The sequence below is a fragment of the Ursus americanus genome, chromosome 9 (assembly GCF_024610735.1).
Source record: "Ursus americanus isolate L20-20 chromosome 9, mUrsAme1.1.p, whole genome shotgun sequence".
Classification (NCBI taxonomy): domain Eukaryota; kingdom Metazoa; phylum Chordata; class Mammalia; order Carnivora; family Ursidae; genus Ursus; species Ursus americanus.
In genome coordinates this window covers 59,532,143-59,545,701 of record NC_142135.1, presented here as the reverse complement: position 1 = coordinate 59,545,701, position 13,559 = coordinate 59,532,143, and the positions used below count along the sequence as shown (strand labels likewise).

The window sequence follows — 13,559 nt, the reverse complement described above, 5'->3', positions numbered from 1 at the left end:
TTTTAAAAGATTTTATTTATTTATTCGACAGAGATAGAGACAGCCAGCGAGAGAGGGAACACAAGCAGGGGGAGTGGGAGAGGAAGAAGCAGGCTCCTAGCGGAGGAGCCTGATGTGGGGCTCGATCCCATAACGCCGGGATCACGCCCTGAGCCGAAGGCAGACGCCCAACCGCTGTGCCACCCAGGCGCCCCAAGAATTATTCATATTTTTAAAAAGAAGTATACTTATGGAAATATCAGAAAGTATATGTAGATATATTGTCTCCCTCTCCCTTCTTCCCATTCCTTCTTTTGTCTGCCCAGAAAGGAAACTATTATTAACAGTTTTTTACTGATTCTTTCTGAAAAATTTTTAAAAGCCTATATGCTTTTTTCCCTCTTTTTTTCTTTTACAGAAATGGTAACATAAAAATTGTCTCTGTTTTTTGTACTTAACAGTATATCTTGGAGATTTATCCATATCAGTACAGAAAGAACTCCTTCAGTCATTTACTTATCTGCATAGTATTACAAGTTATGGATGTACCCATGATTTATTTAATAAGCCCCATATTTATGTTAATTTAGAATGTTTCTAATATTTTACTCTTGTAAAAAAATGCTGCAATGAGTAATCTTATGCAGGAATCATTTTGTGTGTGTGAATTATATCCATAGGGTAAATTCTCAATTGAATCATTGGGTGAAAGTGCAAATGCCACAAAATAGTGAAAATTTTGTAAGTTGGTCAATATATTGCTCTTCTATGGCAGATTTCCTCATTAGGGTAAAGTGTTCATTTTTTAAGGACAGTTGGTATTTTCATTAAAAAACCTTTTTAGGTATTTAATTTGAGATGTTAAAAAAAAAAACTATTTGCTAAATAATAGCCCCAGTTTTCATTAATGACTCTGGTTCTGTGTACATTTGGATTCATCTCAGAGGAACAAATTATCATTTTCCCTGGAGTTCCTTCTGTGCTAGAGTCACCTGTGAGATCAGTTCATTCCCTCAAGCAGTCTTCCTGTTTCCAATTTGTTGTAAACTTCTAGACTGTAGTCCTAATATTTTTGCCTTTACTTTGATTGTTAGTAATACATCGAAGAGAACGTAGTTATGAGACCTTTTTTTCTTTGTGATTCAAAGATTTTGTGGGCTTGGACCTAAAAGAAGTTGAGGTGTTAGTTAAAAATAGCAAAAAATGAGAAATCTAATTATAGGCTGTTAGTATAAAAAATGGTGTATCCCCTAGAAATAGTATTTATAGATAACTTTTAATGACATAGGAAATTAATTCTAAAATAAAACTTAGGCAAAAAGTTTGTGATATTTTCTATCATATTTTTTTTTCTTAAAAAACTTTGGTCAGTTTTATTAAAGAAAAATTTGCGTGATTTACTATTCACCAGTCTGTTCTGTCATGCTTCTAATGATATTAGAATCACCTGAATCAGTGATAGCCAGTGTCATACTCTATAGTATTTCCCACATGCAGGGCCAATTCAATATTATTGCCACTGTAGTGATGGACACCGGTTTTGGACAACATGGTGTAGTATTCTATTTTAGATTTCTTTGAGGCCGGGCAGTTGTTGGTGAGGATGACCAGTTTCGCTTTGCTGTGTCTGATCGTTTTCAGAGTTGGCTTGTACCCCAGCCTGTACTTTCCATCTTTGTAGTGAGTTGAAACCTAGAGTTGACTGACTCCAGCGACTTTTTCATCTTCTTTGAGGCCACCGTCTTGTTGTCTTAGATGTGGGACAGTCCCAACCAAAAGCAGCTGCCAAAAAGGTCAGAAGAAAGAAAGGAAAAAGTTCCCACAATGCAGAGCTGTTCACTGCCAAATTTTCTATCATACTTTTAAGGATGCAGAGAAATTATTATATAAAATGTCTGGAAGAAGACATGCAAAAATATCAACTGTGGCTGCTTCTGGGTATTAGGATTATGAATGATTTTATTTCATCTTCTTTAAGGTTTCCTGAATTTGAAAATTTTCTATGATACTCATATTGTTTTGACAATCAGGAAGAGTAAAATGTAAAAAAAATCAGGTTATATATAGCAGTACTTTAGAAGACTGAACATATTCTTTTTTCTTTGCACTTTCCTGAAATTATACTAAAAAGGAGAGTAAAGGAGTAAAAACAGTATAAACCCACAAGGACAAAGAGAGTGCAGAGTAGAATAGCAGATTAGAATATCAACAAATGGGGGCGCCTGGGTGGCACAGCGGTTAAGCGTCTGCCTTCAGCTCAGGGTGTGATCCCGGTGTTATGGGATCGAGCCCCACGTCGGGCTCCTCTGCTATGAGCCTGCTTCTTCCTCTCCCACTCCCCCTGCTTGTGTTCCCTCTCTCGCTGGCTGTCTCTATCTCTGTCGAATAAATAAAAAATATTAAAAAAAAAAAAGTCATTCCTTTCCTTTAAAAAAAAAAAAAGAATATCAACAAATGTTTAGAAGATGGAAAGCGATGGAAAACAGATTATTTAGATAAATTCTACCACTGAAAGGCATTTGAATTAATCCTCTCTCTGAATTAATCATCAAATTAAAAATCAAATAATAATTATTTGAATTAATTGTCTCTCTGAAAATATGTAAAATAATTGGATATTTTCAAAAGTCTTCATAAAACCATAAAACAATCTGATATGAGAGGCCAAAATATACGTGAAAGTGGGAACACAGCAGGGTTAGGTAGGACTCTGAAGGCATTTATACGTGGAGAGATTGTGTTTTTTTTTTTTTTTTTTTTACTAAACCTATAAATAGCAGATTCAGTTTTGATAGCTTCCAGTGTGTGGACTGAAGACAAAACTCAGTCCTCATAAGGGAGGGATGTCTGATAGCGAGTTCTAATCTGTAAAGCTGGTACTCCAAAAGGCACCCTCCTCAGGGCAAAAGTGTGAAGTTACCTAAGTCATTATCTGCTTTCAAGAGATAGCAAGGATTATCGCCTTGCTGCTGAGTAGAACAGGGAAACATAACAGTATAACAATTTTGCAATCAAAATTTTCATCTTTAGCTCAAATAACAAAACAAAAAACCCAAATACAAACTAATAAAAGCCAGGCTATGAATATAGTTTAAAGTGGTCCCAGACTGATAGTGACCCTATCAATTTGGCTCAAACAAGTATAAATCCTCCCTGGAGGAATTCACTTTCTCTTAGACCTCAAGTAATTTTCACAAATAGTTTTCCAAGGAAAATGAATGGTTTACAGTAATTTATAGCACCAAAAGAAATAAGGCATTATGAGTAAGAATAGCAGAAATAGAAAAAAATTAGTAAGCCTTTAGATATTGGAAATTAACAGTTGCAAAGTATAAGATATGCATCCTATTTTGTTGAAAGAGGTAAATGATGAACTTAAAAATATGGAATAGGAAACTATAAAAAATGAATTGTATATTTGAAAAAGAAGAATTTATGAGCATGAAAAAATTTAAAAGTTGAAATTAAAAACTTAGCAGATAAGACATAACTGTATAGACAGTGATTCAATGCTACATCAGAAGGAATTATTCAGATTATACTTTGAAAGAGTATGAAAGAGATATTAAGAGTCATGGAAGGTGGGATGAGAAGGTCTAATATACATCTGAGCAGAGTCTGTGAAGGACAGGAGAGAAAGAATGGAACAGAGGTAATATTGAAAAGTTAATGGCTGAAAAAATTTCAGAAATGACAAGAGTCACCTACCCACAGATTCAGGAAGCCCTTCATCTCACAAGCAACCAAGTAGAAAGAAATCCATGCCTTAGCATATCACTACTCAAGGAAATTCCAAAGAATGTACTTTATACAGAACAGAGGAATATTCCAAGAAGGAATAAAGAGGAAGGAAAATAGTAAATGTGTGGGTAAATCTAAATGAAGATTGACTGTAAAATAAAAATAATACTATGTGGTTAAGAAAAAGATAGAAGGAAAGTATGACAGTGATAACATGTAAGTCTGGTAGAAGATAATAGAATTAGTGTTTTAAATTCCCTGTATAGTCCAGAAGAAAGGTAAAGCAAAGGTGGATATGGGTTTTTTGAAGTGTAAAACTAAAACATTTAGAGAGACCCTGTTTAAGAAAAAGAATATAATATGAAAACAAGTTACATATTGTGTTAGTCTGTGTAGGCCGCCATAACAGAATTCTACAGCTTAACCCTCAGAAATACATTTTCTTAAAGTTCTGGATACTGGAAGTCTAAGATCAAGGTGCCAGCAGAGTTGGTTTCTGGTGAGCGCTCTCTCCTTGGGTTGCAGATGGCCATCTTATTGCTGTGTCCTCACATGGCCTTTCCTCTGTGTATGGAGAAAGATCTCTGGTGTCTCTTCCTCTTCGTATAAGGACACCAGTCCTATCAGACTTGGGCCCTGCCCTTATGACCTTATTTAACTTTAATTACCTCTTTAAGGCACTATTTCAAAGTAGAGTCACATTGGGGGTTAGGGCTTCATCATGAATTTTGGGGGATTACAGTTCAGTCCATAGAAGGTATGAAAGTAAACATTTAAAAAAAATAAATTACAGTAAATTACGGATATAAAAAAGCTGACAAATAACACAAATTTTACAAGAAGAAAAGTAATATATTATTTTGACACTCTATTTTTTTTGGCTGCATACTGATTGACTTGATTTGATAATTTTATAATTTTATAGAGAGACTAGAAAAATTCAATCTTTTTTAGCATAGTTGATTGAAATTTGTTTTTTATTTTAACTTAGAAAAGCTTCTTTCACCTTCACGAATTATTAATATCCTGTATATTTTTTGGATTGTTGTTAAGTTTGGAAAAACACTGGCAGTTTCTTTAGTAATGTGCTGTAAGATCAGAATCACATTTTTTTGATGAAGTAACTAATTTTCAATACTGTTTTCAACACTAGTTTATTATTGATGTCTCATTTAGTAATATATTGGTAGTCTTAGGTTTTCACCACTGGTGTCAGTAATGTCAACTCAGAAAGAAAAAAATCAGTAATTTGACAAGGTCATTTCAGACTGAAAGAAATACATAAGCAAAGATGTGGTTTGGTAAAGACAAGGGATTCAGTTTGGATAGAGTATGGTTTGATGTTATGTTAGCTAAATGATCAGAAAAATATATTAAAGCCAGTAGATGAGTGGGAAATGGGAAATAGTGTCAAACTAATAATGTCAACTGGATAAGGCTAGACCATTATGTCTTAATGTTAAGTAATCAAAGGCCTGTTGATGGCAATATAGTGAAGTGTTAATATCAGGCAAACTGCGGAGAATCTCAGCTCTGTGACTTAGTAAGATCTTAATTATTTAAACAGATCTTATAAACATATCCCTCAAACCTAAACTAAATGTATTCTCAACTCAGTTTCCCTTAGAGCTCCAAAATGACCACAGCCACTTCAACACACCAAGGCAAAATATAAGAGAGAGTAAGTAGGAGTAGTGACAGGGCATTTAATCAACTGCATTTAAAATATCCTATTTTCCCAGGGTGCCTGGGTGGCTCAGTCCTTAAGCGTCTGCCTTTGGCTTTGGGTGTGATCCCAGGGTCCTGGGATCAAGCCCTGCATTGGGCTCCCTCCTCTGCTGGGAGCCTGCTTCTTCTTTTCCCACTCCCCCTGCTTGTGTTCCTTCTCTCGCTGGCTGTGTCTCTTTCTGTCAAATAAATAAAATCTTTAAAAAAATATATCCTATTTTCCCAAATCTTATAAAAATATATGACAGAATGAACACATTACTAGGGCTTTGCTGGCTTGGAAGGAACTTGGGCAAGTGTGAGTCCCTGAAATTTAAGCTTCATTATTTTTGTTATAAATTCCTCTATAAGGAAAAACATTAATGTAGAACTTTGAGATATTAAATATGCATGTTGTGGGGCGTCTGGGTGGCACAGTCGTTGAGTGTCTGCCTTCGGCTCAGGGCGTGATCCCGGCGTTATGGGATCGAGCCCCACATCAGGCTCCTCCCCTATGAGCCTGCTTCTTCCTCTCCCACTCCCTCTGCTTGTATTCCCTCTCTCGCTGGCTGTCTCTTTCTGTCAAATAAATAAATAAAATCTTTAAAAAAAATAAATAAATATGCATGTTGTGGTTTCTAGCAAAACCACCAAAGAATAAAACAGCGTATCACCGAAGCATGTGGGTTATTAGATTGAAAGGGTGAATAAAAATGGCCATACTGAGCCCATCATTATAACATTCAGAGAAGCAAGGATAAAGATCATATTCTATAAGATGTGAGAGAAACTGAATGGCACTGAAAGTCTTAACTGTTATACTCGAGATTAGGGCTTATAGAGCAATGACTTTAAAGTTTCAATGGAAAATATTTAAAAAAATTTTTTTTAAAGGTTTTTATTTATTAGAGAGTGCACGAGCCGGGTGGGGGGTACAGGGGTAGAGGGAGAGGAAAGGGAGAAGCAACGCCCCCCCCCAGCCCCCCTTGCTAAGCAGGGAGCCTGATGTGGAGCTAGATCCCAGGACCCCTGATCCAAGCAGAAGGCAGATGCTCACTGACTGAGCCCCGAAAATATTTTTAACTCACTTGCTTTATTTTTTTTAAGGTTTTATTTATTTATTTATTTATTTATTTATTTATTTATTTATTTATTTATTTGTGGGACGGGGGTGGTAGGGGAGGAGAGAGAGCACACGGCGGGAGGAACAGAGGGAGAAGAACAAGCAGACTCCACGCTGAGGATAGAGCTGACTCCGGGCTTGATCTCAGGACCCTAAGATCTTGACCTGCGCCAGAATTAAGGGTCAGATGCTTAACTAGCTCAGCCACCCAGGTGTCCCACATTTTTTAGCTTTCAATTCTGTTTCTAGCAAGACTTGTATATCAAATGTGAAGGTAGAATGAAGACATTTTGAGACATAATCGTCTCAAAAATTTTTGCTTAGGTGCAACTCCTCTCAGGAATATCTGGAGAATGCTTGATCAAACATGAGAATAAAGCAAGAAGGACTTAAGTGAAGGGAAATTCTGGGACGGCAAGAATCAAACCTTGAGAACAACCACCTTAGATCAATAGGATCCTATTCTTTAAAAAAAAAAGAAAGGAACGAACCAATAGATGTGTATATAGGGGAGCTTTACTAATTAATAATTTGAAGATTTTCCTAAGAAATATTGATAGGATTATGAAAAACTAAGCATGTAAAGGAACAATGAATAGTTTTAAAAGAAAGGAAATATATCAATGTAATACCTGGCTGAGCAGTAAAAAAATCTGTACTTATGTAGTTATAATAAGGTAAACACCAAATACTGACTTTTACCAAAAATATTGATGTTACTCTGGTGGCAGATGGAGGGAGAGGAAAATGCAAGGAAGGTGTGTATTTATGTGTGTATTTGCTAAATTTTCTTCTTTCCAAAGAGGAAATCAAGAAGCAGTGTCTAAAGCAGATAAAGTAAAAATATTTGTTTTAGTTAGAAATACAGCGATAAATGTCAGAAGAAATGATAGAAGAGTTTTAGTAATTTCTTCTGGGAGTTGTGACTGAGAGGTGAGGCGAGATAGAGCTTAGTGACTTTTAAATTATATATATCTGTTAATTTGTTTTTGTTTATTTGTTCAATCGTTATGCATATGTATTAGTTTGGTAGAAGTTAAAACTAAGTAGAGAAAAAAATCGTAGGACAATTTAGGGGAAAGTAGTGCTTTAATTAAAATATGTTTGAATTAAAGAAGAAAGAAAAAAGTCCAGCTAATTGTATGGTCCAGAATGGAATATGCTAAAACCAGGAGCATAGACAAAGCATTTAAAATCATTATAATCTTCTTCAATAGGTCAATTTATTTTGTCTGCCTTTTTATCCTAATATATAGACCTTCAATGAGACTAAATGGGAAGGAATAGCATTCTGTATTCTTCTTTAAATTCTTTCTAATCCTCTAATGTCTTTGCTTTCAGTTTTATAAAAGTTCCCAGCTTTGACAGTGGGGCTAATGGCATGCCTTTTCAAAGTAGTAATGAACTTCTGTTATTTGTTGGGGAAGAAAAGGAGTAAAGATGTCAAGTCTATAGAAATTTGTAAGTTTTAGAATATATTTATTTGATTCATCATCTAAAGAAATGGGAAATTTAGCTTGTAGATAAGTATCTATATCCTTACATTAAATTTTCTGTTTAACTCCCTCTCTTCCTTCCTTCTTACTGCTGCCCCCCATTATGCTGTCTCTTGGTGAATTAAATATATGTTCAAGGTCAAAGCCAAAGAGACTGGAGAAGCTAGGACTGTAACTGTAGTCTCTTAGAGGACTTCCACAGTGTGCAGTTTCCATTATACCACTTGCTCAATAAAATTTGTACAGTGAATTTAATTAAAATCATATAAAGCAGTCTATAATAGCATTTAAGGACACCAACTTTGAAATCAGGCAGATTTAGTTGAGATCTCAACTCTCTGCAACTTGCTAGCTGTGTGACTTAAGTAATATGTGTATTTTCTAAGCATCAATTCTTCCATATGTAATATGGGAATATTTATATCTATTTCAAAGGATTAGATGAATATATAAAGTACCTGATGTGTTTGTGGGTGTGTGTATATGCAGATAAAGTGTGTATGGCATATAGTAATTTAATATTGCTATTACTATTCCTATAACAGTATATCTATTTTTTATTTTTTGTTTTGTAGATGCAGCCATTATGGTTTCTTGCTGTGCTATTTCTTGGTCAACTGTTGATTATCAAGTAGCTTTAAGAAAATCCTTGCCTGATAAAAATCTCCTTAGTGGATTCTGTCCCAGATTCACATACCTCTTTTACAAGTTGTTTACATTATTATCTTGGATGCTGAGTGTTGTACTTCTTTTATTCTTAAATGTTAATATTGCATTATTTCTGTTGTTATTTCTTTGGTTTTTAGGAATATTGTGGGCATTCAAAAAGCAAACTCAGTTTTGTGCTTCTATAAGTATGGAATTCTTATACAGAATTGTTGTTGGATTCATTCTTACTTTTACATTTTTTAATATTAAGGGACAGAATACCAAATGTCCAATGTTTTGTTATTATATTGTAAGAGTACTGGCCACTGGGGGGATATTGGTTGTGTTCTGGGTTTCCCCAGTCTCTATTTTTAACTCAGACTATTTTATGTCTATCAGTATCACTATAGGTCTTACTCTTGTCCTTGGAATTATTTTTCTTATTGTTTATTATGGGACTTTGCACCCAAACAGAAATGAAGAAACAAAACCTGATGAAATTGATGGAAAAGCAGCTCAAAGAGATTGTAGAATGAAGTATTTTCTAATGGAATAGCTATTCATTTGTGAGATCTCTTTTATTTTTTTTTGTTTCATTGGTTAATAAAGAAAATGTTATGTGTATGTGTTCTTCCTTATTTTTGCCTTTAATTTGAGATCAGTTTTAGTATATTAACTATGAATGTGGGAGAGCATAGTAATATTTTATTATTTAAATTAATTTTTCATTTGGTTTTAAAGATCTTGGGTACTCAAATACATTTCCTTCTTGCCTAGTAGAGTTGCCAGCTTGAACCTGAATTGGAAGAAATGTTCTGGTTCCCCCAAATTAGAAGCCTGGAATTGAGCTTCCCTTCAACTTTTCCCTCGTTTGTTTGTTTGTTTGTTTCTTTTTTTTTTTTTAATGTTTATTTAGCCAGCATATAGTATGTCATAAGTTTTTATTGTAGTGTTCAACGATTCATTGGTTGCATATAACACTCAGTGCTCATCCCAATACGTGCCATCCTTCATTCCCTCATTGTTTCTGAACTAAAACTAATGCTCGTGGAGAACTGCAAAGAGAGAAGAGCAGAAAGCTCATTTTTCTTTCTTCTATTTTGTTGATTCAGTGCATATATTTTGAGTTGGGGGCAGATTGAGTAAAGCAAAAGGGAAAAGAAGGGAAGAGGAAGAAAACAAAACATCAAGTTTACCATTTTTAAGTGTACAGTTTAATAGCAGTAACTAGCATTCACCTTGTTGTTCATCTCTATAACTTTTTCATCTTGCGAAACTGAGACTACTCCCATCGAACAACTTCCTATTTCCCACTCTGTAGCTTCTGGGAACCACAGTTCTATTTTCTGTGTTTAATTAATTTGACTACTTTAGATACCTTATATAAGGGGAATCACAGAGTGTCTTTTTGTGACTGGCTCATTTCACTTAGCATATTGCCCACAGGTTCATCCATGTTGTGCCATGTGACAGATTTTCCTTCTTTTTTAAAGGCTGAGCAATACTTCGTCGTATGTATATGCCACATTTTCTCTGTTTATCCATTGCTGGGTTGCTTCTACCTCTTGACTGTTGTGAGTAATGTCTGTGAACATGGGTTTGCAAGTATTTCTCTGAGATCCTGTTTTCATCTCTTTTGGTTGTATACTCAGAAGTAGGATTGCTGGATCATATAGTAAATTATTTTTAATCTTTTGAGGAAACTCCATACTGTTTTTGATAGTGGCTGCACCATTTTACAATCCCACTAATGGTACCAGTTTCTCCACATCCTCAGCAACACTTGCTATATTTTGTATTTTTGATAGTGGCTATCCTAAAATGTGTGAGTTGATAATTCACAATAATTTTGATTTGCATTTCTCTATTAGTGATGTTAAGCATCACTAATGATGCTAGTGATGTTAGCCATTTGTATATCTTCTTTGGGGAAATGTCTGTATCTGATAAGGTGTTATTACCAGAATGTAGAAAGAATTATAGCTCAATAATAACAAAACTAAAATAAAGTGATTAAAAAAATAGGGAAAGGACTTTAAGTAACCAAATCATATATTAATGGTTTTCTGCATTATTCCTTATACTAAGTAATAAATTTTGGTCCTAGGAGTAAATAGGGAGGACAAGTGGATTAGGCTGAACTCCTGGAAATAATGAAGTTTTCCCATCAAATTCTCGTATCTTTTTCAGTTTCTTACCCTTTCTTTCCCTTGGGTAGGGTCTTAATGAATGAGTCCTCAAAAGATAGCCTTCTCTAATACCAGGAGAAAAAATTTCCATTTCCACATTTAGTCTTATAACTTAATGTAAAACTGTAGCTTTCAGAATGAAGGGTAAACTTACTAGATATAATGCATTTTAACTATCAACCCTATTTGAAAGCAATAAGTAAATGTTAAGCACTAACTCTGTGCCCAGCTCTCTGCTAGGTTAGGTACTGTTGTGGGTACAAAACAAATGTATAATAGAGTTCTGTTCCTTGAAAAGGTTATCTACTGAAGCATTTATAGAAACTGACCATCTATCTTTCAGAATGTTTACTGTTTGTGATTTTCATTTTATAGTAAATGAAACAAAATATTGAATAACAGAAGGGTTATATTTATAGAGTATATAAACTCAATAAGATGTCTCCTGTGCTGCTCTTTGAGAAGGTTAGGTGGCATGGAAAAACTTTGCAGGAACTAGGGACTCTGCAGTTTCCTTTGGGCACCTGATCCTTGTAGTGTGAATCTCACTTATTGCATATCTCCCTATCTCTGCATGTTTGGTGGTATGTGTATATATTCACACACTGAGAGAGTGAAGATGGGAGAAGAAGTTAGGCTCACTTAGTAGCACTTTAATCAGAATCTTTGAGTCATTAAGGACAAAGACATTAAATAATAAAAAGAAAGTGCTTTTCATCCCTTTCTGAAGATTTAAATGTTTATGTTATTTCCCTTTAGCATAGAGAATGTCTCTTAGCATTTTCTGTAGTTTAAGTTTGTTGCTGAGGTTTTTTTCTTTTATCTGAACATGTCTTTATTTTTCCTTTATTCTTATATTTCTGCTGGATATAAAGTTCTGGGTTGACATTCTCTCCCCCCCTCCGCCCCGCTTTATGCATTTTAAAGTTCATTCCACTGATTTCTGGCCTCCATCGTTTCTGATGAGAAGCTAGTGATCATTGAAGTCATTACCCCTATATGTAATTTGTTGTTTTTCTTTGGCTGTTTTTAGATTTTACCTTTCATGTTTTGTTTGCAATAGTTTGACTACTGTGTTTATGTTTGCAGTTTTTCTTTGTATTTTCCTAATTGAGGTTCTCTGAGCTTCTTCAATCTATAAATTTTAGTCTTTTACCATATTTAGAGAGTTTTCCGCCATTATTCTTCACATATTCTTACTATCATTTTGCCTCTCTTCTTGGACTCCGTTAACATATATGTTAGACTTATTGATGTTATCCCATACGTTTCTGAGGGGCTTGTTCATTTTTTTCCAGTTTATTTATTTTTTTTGTTCTTCAATAGTTATTGGATTTATTTTCAAGTTCATTGACTTTTTCCTTCATCTTCAATCTACTGTAAGCTCATCTAATGGCTTTTTAAAAAATTTCAAAGATTTTATGTTTATGTTCTAGAATTTCCATTTCTTTAAATAGTTTTTATTTCTCTGCTAAAATTTTGTATCCTTTTTATTCATTATGAGTATATTTTCTTTTATATCCTTTATTGTAACTATAATAGATGTTTTAAAAATCCTTGTGTGTTAATTTCAATATCTGCATCATCTCAGGTTTGGTCTTCATTGATTGCCTTTTCTTTTGAGCACAGGTCACATTTTCCTATTTCCTCATGTGTCTGTTCCAGCATGTTATGAATGATATATTTTAGATCTCTCTTGATCCTTTTTTTATTGAGAAGAATATAAATTTTTTTCTTTTAGCAGACCACTAACTTGAACTTCGAACTATAAAAAAGTGTTTATTTGCTTAGCTTCAGTGTGCTGCTTGGATTCTGCCTCTCATATGTATAGTTCAGTGTCAGAGAATTAGGAAGACTTAATATATGGAATAAGACTTACTCTCTATTGGCCCTCTCAGATTTTCACCCTTACTTTTCAGCTACTGTGGTCACTCCATATTCTGTCTTCTGCACCTTAAGATTGCAGGTTTTCTGTGTTTTTGTACTCAGTATGTTGACTGGAGTCTGTCCTCACTCAGTGCCATTCTTTCTTACAAATGTTGACCTCTTCAATGTCTGCCTGCTTTTTTCCTCTCAAGTGCTTTCAGGTAGTTTTTTTTCTTATATTTTGTCCAGAGTTTATAGTGGTTATTTTTAAGGGCTTTGTGCAGTAGAAGCTACAGCCATCTTTTTATTAATCAATAATAGTTTCAGTACTCTGTAATATATGCCATCCTTTCTGGGTATTTGCTTAAACATGAGGTATAAATTCCTTTTATTTAACATTTAATCTTCCCTTATTATTACTTGCTTGACCCTCACAAAACCCCAGTAATATAGATATTATATTTTTCCACTACTCTTTAGCTGGGAAAAATATGCTTTTGGCAAGTTACTTGCCAAAAGATCAAATCTCATATTTTGTGACTTCTAGTTTACTTTCTGTAGAACCATGCTAACTTTATCTGATGAACAGATTAAGTGACCATCAGCAGCCTAGAGATGACTCTAAATTACACATGATTTAAAAATTATAAATTATTTACCCAAAACACAATTTTTAAAAAGTCTGGCTTAAATAGTTTTTGGCATATATTGCAATGGTGCACTGGGTGTTATACGCAAATAACGAATCATGGAGCACTACATCGAAAACTAAGGATATACTGTATGGTGACTAACATAACATAATAAATT

General features: G+C 34.3%; 1 protein-coding gene across 4 annotated transcripts in view; it reads left to right on the top strand.

Moving 5' to 3' along the window:
- The window catches only part of XKR9 (XK related 9), a 92,461-nt gene extending 80,286 nt beyond the window's left edge, over positions 1-12,175 (top strand). For all 4 annotated transcript variants that reach the window (XM_045810203.2, XM_087864833.1, XM_045810202.2 and 1 more), the window contains one exon: positions 8,622-12,175. In XM_045810203.2, coding sequence (XP_045666159.2) covers positions 8,622-9,250 — 629 coding nt within the window. In that variant the 3' untranslated portion in view covers positions 9,251-12,175. The remainder of the gene's footprint in view (positions 1-8,621) is intronic.
- Positions 12,176-13,559: the final 1,384 nt, after the last annotated feature.